We start from the raw sequence: 11,309 nt of genomic DNA, 5'->3' as shown, positions 1-11,309 counted from the left end.
TTACACAATATCAAATAGTACAGAGTCAATATACAGATACTTTATACAAAATTAAATAGTACAGAGTCTGATAAATTGATATTTTACACACCATCAAATAGTATAGTCAGATCAGTTGATACTTTACACACCATCAAATAGTATACAGCCAGATAAATTGATACTTTACACACCATCAAATAGTATAGTCAGATAAGCTGATACTTTACACACCATCAAATAGTATGCAGCCAGATAAATTGATACTTTACACACCATCAAATAGTATAGTCAGATAAGTTGATACTTTACACACCATCAAATAGTATACAGTCTGATAAGTTGATACTTTACACACCATCAAATAGTATACAGTCTGATAAGTTGATACTTTACACACCATCAAATAGTATACAGTCTGATAAGTTGATACTTTACACAGCATCAAATAGTATACAGTCTGATAAGTTGATACTTTACACACCATCAAATAGTATACAGTCAGATAAATTGATACTTTACAGACCATCAAATAGTATACAGTCAGATAAGTTGATACTTTACACACAATCAAACAGTATACAGTCAGATAAGTTGATACTTTACAGACCATCAAATTGTATACAGCAAGATAAGTTGTGGCCAAATTCATTAGATCCAATCTGATATCAAAGAAGTCTGAAGTAAAAACCCAATACCAATATGACCAATGGCCACCATGGTACTGCCAGTGTGATTACTACACTGGAGATCTAAATGTCAACATTTTCAACTGAGTTTAGTCTGGTTTTGTGGGATTAGTGCCATTTTTCACTACTTGATAGGCTATAAATGGTGGCCAGTATACTTGGTGCAGGACGAACCTGAGAAAACTCTAGGATGAACCAATGACCCAAGAGAAGCTACTGGCAAGCTTTTTCACATACCCACAATGGCCAAGATATGACTTGAACCCAAACAAAGGTGACACGTCATTGATCTGTAAAGACATGTGCCTTACACCACTTTTCCACCTGGGTCCCCTTTTTAATTAGGATCAACCACATGTCAAATGAAGTCTTCATATTAAAACCCCACGTCAATCTTACCATCTTTTCAAGAGAAGTTGTCATAAGAACATTTTCAAGCTGGTCACCATGGCAACCACACTGGCTGTCAGATCAGTACAAGATTTATTAAGAACCAACTAGATATAATAAATCCTTAGTTTAAATATCATGTCCATTCAACTGTTTCAGACACCATCTAAATTCTATACCAACAAGGCACCACACAAAGCCTATTGGTGACAATTTCATCTCAATGTGTCCATCTGTTAGGATGAGTAGCAATAACAAGATTTTCAAGATGACAACCATATCTGATAACAGAAGGTCACCATTTTCATTCAGGACCAACTAGATCTCAGAACGAAACTGTATGTCAACTTCCATGAGTTTCTTTAGTAGTTTAGGAGGATTATCAATAACAAACAACTGCCAATGAATGAAGATGAAGATGAAGATGAAGATGAACAAAATATGCAGGTCCATCCTACAGATCTTAAGTTCACTCAGCAGTCGAGATAAAAAATTAAAAACAGAATGCTGATCTCTTTGTCAAAATCTGCTGATAATTATCAACAATCAATTTAAATATATCTTCAATATGCAAATATTCAAAATTCCCTGTACGATTCAGTAACTGAAATGAGACTGAATGCTGTAAAAAATTAATTGGAAATACACAAAGGACATTTATAGTAATATTTAACTGTAGTCTGAACTGAAACTAAAATAGAAGGCCAGTGCAGGACAAAATAACTTCAAGGGAAAATTACAAGACAGTATGACCACAAACACAGCAGAAGTTCAACTATGCATGACAAAGAATGAAACACATTATCTACGCAAATTGTGTGGTGGGAAACAAATATATGCAAGACCTAGAACAAATATAGCAAAGTTTACAATATTTTCATCATTATAGCACACAAAAAAAAAAGGTGTACAAGAAGGCACAGATCAGGTGTATTCCATAGTTTGTGGACTTATTCTATTTTGTCAAAGATGACTGTCCATTTTTGATAGGTCAAAAATGTATATGAAAAAAAAAATCAAGCTCAATACTGTAAACTCTTATCCTCTGAGGAAGTTACCAAAACAGCAACTAGAAATTAAAATAGAAGATGCGATTAAGCAAAAATTAAAAGATAAACTTCATGATGTATCACAGAACAGCCAAGAAAATAAACTGACATGCAAAAAAATGAATACTCTATTCAACAGGCAGATTTCTATCTATGGTTTTGAATTTTTTTAAAATTCAAATCTGAATTAGGACCAGTTCTATAGAAGGTTGCTACAATATGAAGAAGTGCATAATAATAAAAAAGAGAACACCATTACACAATTGCATGAGAATGGAGTGCCTGGAACAGCAGGAATGTGAAAGAACCATGACAGTGCGATAGAATTTTAAAAACTGTAAGACTAGTTTTGATAACACTTACTTTCGTATAAAGCCTATGTTATGCTTCACAAATATGGTCATGTAGGTACTGAAGTGTAATTACTTTTAGTATTTGGTTTCTATTATAACCTAGTTTTCCAACTGTTTCTTTAACTCCACAAAGTTTAGCAACCTTTTCATACCACAATATAGCTGGGCTAACAAATGTACATAACTAAACAAAAAAATTACATTTTGTTCCTGCATTAAAACAAAAAAATCATGGTCATTTATATCTTATTTGTCAAAAAGTACCCTCTGTATACTAGGACAAATTTGCTTGCTACTCAGCCAAGGTATATACATACTGTTTACTATTCTGCATCTGACCTAAAAAAAATGACATGCAACTATACTAATGAAATGGTCATGCAGTAAAGACAATGCATAGGTTGTATCAAAGGCAAATGGTCTTTGGGACAAAAGGTTTATTTTGGAAAATATATTTTTTCATCTTCATTATAACTTATTTTCATTATATTTCCATTAATAATTAACCCTATTTAATTTTAAATACATGTTACACGTTCTCATTCACCTAACTGACCATGGTACAAAATCAGTAGAATTTACTGTTGTGGGAAGTAGACTCAACTTCAGCAAGCAGGTGCTATATTATTATAATTTAAACATCGACTGCAAAAAATAAAAGCATTTTAAAAAAATCAAAAAGCATCCAAATTTTCAATGCCAGTAAAGTATGTTGATAGCAACAACTTTGTGACCTGTATGATTTACTTTAAACAAATAGATTTTGATTAAAACTGGGTTTGGTAGGATTCAAATGGACTTGACAGTAAAAGCTGATTTCAAAAAAGGAAACTATTTTGGAAGAACACCTCTGATTAAAGACCAGATTGTTGAAGGACAGAACAACTATTTTATGTAAATTATATACAAGTTAGGACCTCCAATACAAAACCACTTTTTACAGTAGATGGGATGGTCTCAAGACAGGTTAGGCCACAACCCATTATACAGTTTAGAAAAGAAGGCACTTTAACTAGGTGCTATTTATAACAATGCTGGTAATTTCTAGTTGCAATTTACCATCAATTTTATAAATCTCAAAAAACTATAAACCCAGTACAGATTGGTCTCTATCAAATACATTTAAAAAGGGTCCATCAGTTTTGAGCTAAGTACGTGGTAGCCATTACTGACTCTAGACCAACATAATTCAGTTAAATACTTCAAGGTAACTATGCCAAAATGTCCTCGATCAAACTGAGCAAATTTAGTCAAGAGGTTCTGAAAAATTGTAAATGACAGATTTTGCTAATTTTTTTAACAATTGGGTCCAATATTATTTCTGAATGACTGGGATGCAGATGTATGGATTCCAAATATCTTGATGATGCCAGGATGTTCTCAGTCAAATATGGTTGATCCTTGTGTTTGGGTTTAATGCCATTTTTAGCACATGATAGATTACATTTGGCAGTCAGTATATCTTAAATATGTCTGGTGGAGGAAGAACCCAGAAAAAGCCTGGGAAGAACCAATGATCCACCAGAAATTCACGTACCCACACTGGTCAAGCCTGAGGCTTGAACCCACACAGACAAGTGAGATGTCAGTGATCTGTAAAGGCAAGAGCCTTAGAACACTCTGACATGCAGGGCACCTTAAAAATGGTTGAAATTGCCCAAGATGTATTTATAGAAGATGCTAAAAATAGCAAAGTTAAAGGAAGCACAAGTTAAACATATGAATATACTGCCACCTCACAAGTTAATGAGACCTTATAGACAGATCAGCTAAAAACAGATGATAATGAACAAAAAGAGGTTTAAACTGTGTACATCCTACAAGATAATTAAGGTAAAATTATTAGAGTTTTAGACTGCACATACCAGAAGACAATTTAGGTTTTTAAAAAAAACAGAGGTTTAGACTTTGCACACCCTGAGAGCTAATGAACATAAAAAGGAGGCTTAGACTGTGCACAGCCTGAGATAATAATGGTAACAAAAAAGACGTTTAGACTATGCACAGTCTAAGAGATAATAAAGGTAAAAGATGAGGTTTAGGCTGTGCATCCTCTCAGAAGAAGAAAGATGACATAGCTATGAAGATTTGTAACAAGTACATTTTGATTCTACCGTGATAAACACTAAATTACCTAATGGAAGGTAAATAAATCCTTAATTGAATTTTGCTGAGTTATGGCTACTCTAATCAATTAACTATATAAATGCCAATACGAACAGCCTCACAGAAAAGGCCAAATAGCACCACAGAATTATTGACTTTAGGTTTTTTCTTCATGCGAATATTCTTGAGGAAAAAAAATTATTTGCTACAAAAATGTAAATCTATCAGGCAAGAAAAAAACCTTCTTTGGAAGACAATTTTATCTGGCATTTCTCACTTTAAGGATTAACTGCATGGAAATCATGAGGGGAAAAAAACTGTCTCTCAAAGGAAATGATGCTATACTGGCAGATTTTTTTTATATATCTCTGATACTCTTGGATTACCTATGCCAATACGACATCCATTCATGACTAGTAGTAATGAGGATAATTAGTCACGATAAATAAGTCTTCTGGTGAAAATTCCATGTCAATGTGGCTTTCCATTAAAAGTAACAGTAACAAAATTTTCAAGATGGACACTGTGATGGCTTAACTGTATGAGCATCATATTTTCATTCAGGACTAACTAGACCTTGGGATGAATGTGTCTTTAAAGTTTAATGGCAATCTTCCATGTAGTTTAAGAGAGGTAGTGATAACAAACTTGTGCTAACAGATATATGGATAATACAATCAACAATTGGTCATCCCATAAGCTCTTCTCTCCTATGACCAGTACAGCTAAAAACTAGGTTAAGAGAACATATAAGAATACTGATGAAATGACATAAAATATTAAACCGCAACTAAACTAAAAGGAATAAAAAATAAAAGTAAAAAATACTGAGGTAATTAGCAATTACAAGCTCATTAGGTCAAACTAAATTCTATCAGCTGAGTACCTCCAGGGTTTTATCTAATACAGTGTAACCTTAATGCTATCGCCTTAGCACCTCCAGGGTTTTATCTAACACAACTTAACCTTAATTCTATCAACTGAGAACCTCCAGGGTTTTATCTAACACAACTTAACCTTAATTCTATCAACTGAGTACCTCCAGGGTTTTATCTAATACAGTGTAACCTTAATGCTATCGCCTTAGCACCTCCAGGGTTTTATCTAACACAACTTAACCTTCATTCTATTGGCTGAGAACCTCCATGGTTTAATCTAACACAAACTTAATTCTATCGGCTGATATGGCTAACCATGCTATACTCTAATATACTGTTGTATATATCATTAAACAAAGTTCTGCCTTGAACAAGCACAAATATGAAAAAATTGAACAGCAAAAGCCACAGTTTGGTGAACCACAATTATTCTCAAATAAATGTTCTCCTATCCACTGAATATGGTTATTTTTTAAATTTTACCCTGCAATAAATAATTCATGTGCACACGTATTCACAAAAGTATCCTATTCAAGTGCTCAGTCAAACCTAAAATAACTTTTGCCAAAGGTCATGTATTAAATTGTTAACAAAAACAACCAACATACATATATATTTAACTTACATCTGTATCTAAATGTATCATTACCCTGAAATCTTTTGTTCTTAAATAGTTATTTACTGTAAGTTATCAAAATCCGAGTTGTGAGTGCATACTCAAGTTTATGAATTTTCTGAGTAGGGCGTATGGCCTAAAGCGGTGAAAAAATACTTATTATAAATCTTCCATAGTGCAACCAATCATAATCTTTTATTTATACCATGTAAATGGCTAATTATAATTAAATAATGTATATTTTCTGAATCTAACTCACTGGCATGGACCAAAACAGGATGCCCAAAATCCATACTGGATGGAGGAAACCTACATTGTAGAGAAGGGAGGTAAATGTTGCTTGATCCCTAGTTATTCCTCTTGTTCAAAATTTGCTTTCCCTACATTCTAATATGGCAAGGTTGTCCATTATCATATTTCTTTTACAATAATAATTGAATTTTCATGTTTACATAAAATAAACAAACCATCCTACTTCCAAAGTCATGCAACATGTTTACAATAAAATGTTACATAGTACATTTAGAAAAGTATGACTTCATTTTCTTTGTCTTTTTGTAGTAAGGTAATTTATTCTCACAATTTAAAGGTTTATGGTAGACAGATGTATTTTTATGTTGTTTTTTTTTTCTTCAAGGTAGGCAATAAAACTATAGTGAGGAACCATCATTATATTAAAAGCTTGTAAACTATAATGACAACAACAACAAGTACAAACGAACAACAACTTCAACAATAATAATATTAAAAGAAATAAAACAAATATCAGAATGATCATCCTAGATTAGAATCTTGTTAGGTTATACTTTCAGAGTTAAGTGGTATTTAGCATGAAATCATGCCTTAATTTTCACCCAAAATTTGACAAATTTTTTATTCTGAAGTTACAGTAATGGGGACTTGTATATGCACATGTGCAAGTCACTGATTGTACACTTAACATAATTATTGTTCTGAAGCCATCATATTGGGGACTTCTATACACATTTGCAGAAGTCCCTGATTGTACATATGACAAATTATTATTCTGAAGTTATCATACTGGGGATTTGTATATGCTTATGTATAATGTCCCCGATTAAACAGCTGACAAATTATTGTTCCTAAGTTATAGTACTAGGGACTTGTATATGCATATGTACAAGTCCCTGACTGTACATTTGACAGAAATTATTATTCTGAAACAATAATACTGGTGACTTGTATATGCATATGTACAGGTCCCTGACTGTAAATTGGACAAATTATAATTCTGAAGTGATAGTGATGAGTACATACAGTTCATGACTGTAAATTTGACAGAAATTTGTATTTGAAGTGGCAGTAATACAGAATTATATGTGCATATTTACAAGTCCTTCATTGTATATTTGAGAGAAATTTGTATTCTGAAGCAATATTACTGCTGACTAGTAAATGCATATGTACAAGTCCTTGATTGTACATTTGAGAGAAATTTGTGTATATGCATATGTACAAGTCCCCGATTGTACATTTGAGAGAAATTTGTGTATATGCATAAGTACAAGTCCCTGATTGTATATTTGAGAGAAATTTGTGTATATGCATATGTACAAGTCCCTGCTTGTACATTTGAGAGAAATTTGTGCATATGCATATGTACAAGTCCCTGATTGTACATTTGAGAGAAATTTGTGTATATGCATAAGTACAAGTCCCTGATTATACATTTAAGAGAAATTTGTGTATACGCAGAAGTACAAGTCCCTGATTGTATATTTGACAGAAACAATTATTCTGAAGCTATAATACCAGGGACTTGTAAACAAATTTGTATATGTCCCTGATTGTACATTTGACATAAATATTTTCTGAACCTATAGTACTGGTGACATATTTATGATTATACACAGCAGAGAAAAATTACACACACCTCTAATATGACAGATTATGACAAATATAGGATGATTTGAAATATAAATAAAGCATTATTATAATAAAGGTTAGATCTATAATACAAAGATCCTTGTACCTTATGGATTGTTGTGTTTTAAAACCTGTATGAGACCCCAAAGACATCTTGTCCAATATAGATTTTTCAACACAGCTTATAGCTACAAAAAAAAAACCAATATACTGATTATCCTTCTATAACCTCTTAACATTACTGAACTGTACCCTTTTGTGTTTGTTCTTCCTCAGATATAACTAAAAATTTGCAATACATCAAAACATTTCGATTTAAAGAAAACAAACTTGAACTTTTTTCTTTGGTAAAACTTATGTAAGATTAACAGTATTATGTAAACTGGCTTTGGATCTACTCTGATAATGTAGGTGCTTGCATCTTGTCCTCCGCCTCTCTGTAAGCCTTGCTGATTTTGGCATCCTGCCTGTAGTAGGTGAGAATCTTGTTGAATGGTTTGGGGTCAAGGTCAATAATGCTAACGGAGAACTGGTACAATCTTCCTTGTGGATCTGTCAGATAACTGTCTTTACTTGATGTCCTAAAATAGAGATCTCTCACTTATAAATCAGTTAGGCAGGGCATGCTGTCAGTCAGTCAGTCCATGCTGTCAGTGAGGCAGGCATTCCATGCTGTCAATCAGTCTGGCAATCCATGCTGTCAGACAGGCAGGCAGTCCATGCTGTAAGTCAGTCAGTCAGGCAGTCAATGCTGCCAGTCAGGCAGGCAGTCCATGCTGTCATCCAGCCAGGCAGTCCATGCTGTCAGTCAGTCAGGCAGTCCATGCTGAATAAATACTTTGGAAATTTTTCAAGTTTGAAAGAACTGACATTAAAGAAAGCCTGCAAATAGAATCAGTCAAATTTAAGAAAATTCTTCAAGTTCTATGGTTTTTAATGTTTTCAAATTAAATGTACTGGGTAAAGAATGTTTGAATTTGGAGCACTAGAGTTTCTTTAAATACCCAGGCCTATATTCCTGATGCTGTTTACACCCCCAGTTTCTTAACAAACCCCAAATTCTTGATGCTCTTTGAATCATGCGTTTCTTTGTAATAGCCGAATGCAAGAGCAATCATCGAAGGAATCTGGTTCATTAGAATGCTTCCTGTAGAGATTTCTTATACTGCTGTTGATTGCATTTTCATGAGAAACAAATTTTTCAGTTTCTCTAGTTATTATATTTTCATCGTATCTGACGGCACATCAGTATCATTCATCCAATAATGAACAACCCAATGTCAGATTGCTTTATGCAAATTATGTTTTTTTCAGACAAGCTGCACATAAAGATTTTCTACTTTCAGCGAATTGTGATCATCTGTATAATTTCGAAGTTGCATGAAGTCAGGATTCCTTCTGTAAAAAATTCTGTTCTGCATTTGTTTTTTTTAATAGAAAAAGCCAATGAAATCTTTTTCTGTATTTATCAACATTGGCCATATACAATGGTGGATCAGCAGAGTTGTATAAAACTGAAAGCCTCTATGTCAGGAATTTAGTCAAATTTTGTTCAGCTATTTTTGAGAAAAAGTCATTTCAAGTTGGAGTTTCTTATTCTATTTTGAGTAAAGGTAGCCATTATTTCATGGTGGATTCTTTCTATCAAGTTTTAATCCAATTTTTTTTCTTCAGCCAGTGGCAGATTGGCGTCATTTGTATCCTTCTGAAACATCTTAATGTCAAGCTGTTTTGGTCAAATCTGATCAAATTCTGTTCAGATTTTGTATATACATAGTTGTTTAGTTTTTATTAGTACTAGTTTTTAGTATTGGTAGGCAATGTTCATGCTAAGTTGGTATCATTTGTATAAATTTGAAAGCACTTCATGCTAGGAAACTCTTAGACAAATTTGATAAAAACTCTTCTGGTGGTTTTTGAGAAGAAATTTAAATAGTTATTGTTGATGGATGCATGATGCAAAATGGACACAGAACTATACTGTAAGGCCAGATGATGCAAATCAAGTCAGAATGATTTCTAAGAACTTTGAATCTTCTTCACCTGCATCTATCTCCTTCACTACTAAATTTTACTAACCTAAAAATCATGCTACAGATATTGCTGGGGTACTGAGTGGAGTTTTTTCATCAGAAAGCTTCAGATGTGTGAGAAGTCTATATTTTATTAATGTATTCTAATCCTTAATGCCTACTGAATGTTTTTAGTGAAAAATTCATTCATGCCAACCAAACAACAAAAGAGCTATTCAAACAGAAATGTATTCATGGAACAAACATGCCCCACAGTGCCTTAAAGGCCCAAAATACAAAAGTTCAATAAAGTGTGATGGACGGACTGACATGGGGATTACTTACCACCATGTCGGCCAATTCTGCGCGTCAGGTAATTCTGCGCAATGATACGTCATTTCTGTAAACATTGGATCTCATGTTATTTTGGGTCAAAAATCGATTCTGTATCAAGTAAGAATGATCATACTTTAATTAAGAAAAGTTATATTCATAAAGTGTACCAAAATATACCACATTTCGATTCACAATGCATATGAAAATGTGATTTCTAAATGCCAACATGAAGACCCACTCCGATGTGTCCAAAATTAATATTTTTTTTTTTAACAGGATATTCTGGTGACAATTGTCTCTTTGCAAATGGTAAGTATTGCAGCATTTTATTTTTGTCAATTGGTCCAATTCAGTATGCGTTTTGCTTCAACATTAGAGACGAAAACCTTAGGTGTGCAGAAATGCCTAACAGCATTGTATATCCTCAACTGTTATAGAATGGCATACAATCCAAATTTAAAGACATTTATTCTGTTTTGATTCAAAAACAACAGGGACCTGCTCTTTTTTGTCATACTTGCATTTATCTAATCACTGTTTTAATGCAATATTAGTTGATATGATTTCAAAGTACTATCATAATAAATGATTTCATAAATATATTTACATTACTATCTAGGAGCTCTAGTTCAACTGTTAGTAGCAAACTCACACTGTCCTAATTTTGGTAGGCAATAACCTGAATTTTAAGCACAGAAAATTGGATGTATGCAATGTGGCCTTTTTAAAAAAAAAATAGTTGCATTTGAATGAACTGAGATAACAGTGCCAGTGATCTTTAAATGGAACAGGCAGAATCGCACCTGTAAACCATGAGGTTGAATTCAATAAACACCTACTCTTCTGTTTAGATTTTGATTCTGCCTTCTTTTCAACATAAGAAGTATTCTTTACTAGTCTTCAGGTCATCAAAATTTATCAGAAATATAGCTGCGAAAGATGTAACAAGCTCAAACAATCCAATGCGATTAATAACTGCAGATCTATGCAACTCCACCTAGATCATGATGATAC

General features: G+C 33.2%; 1 protein-coding gene across 1 annotated transcript in view; it reads right to left on the bottom strand.

Annotated features, from left to right (window-relative positions):
• Positions 1 to 7,694: 7,694 nt before the first annotated feature.
• LOC149803861 (inositol-pentakisphosphate 2-kinase-like) overlaps positions 7,695 to 11,309 on the bottom strand; it is a 173,566-nt gene continuing 169,951 nt past the window's right edge. The window contains exon 14 of the mRNA XM_089953675.1: positions 7,695 to 8,528. Coding sequence (XP_089809801.1) covers positions 8,342 to 8,528 — 187 coding nt within the window. The 3' untranslated portion in view covers positions 7,695 to 8,341. The remainder of the gene's footprint in view (positions 8,529 to 11,309) is intronic.

The sequence above is a fragment of the Sinohyriopsis cumingii genome, chromosome 3 (assembly GCF_028554795.1).
Source record: "Sinohyriopsis cumingii isolate HCF-2022 chromosome 3, ASM2855479v2, whole genome shotgun sequence".
NCBI lineage: Eukaryota > Metazoa > Mollusca > Bivalvia > Unionida > Unionidae > Sinohyriopsis > Sinohyriopsis cumingii.
This window is presented reverse-complemented; position numbering and strand designations above follow the sequence as displayed.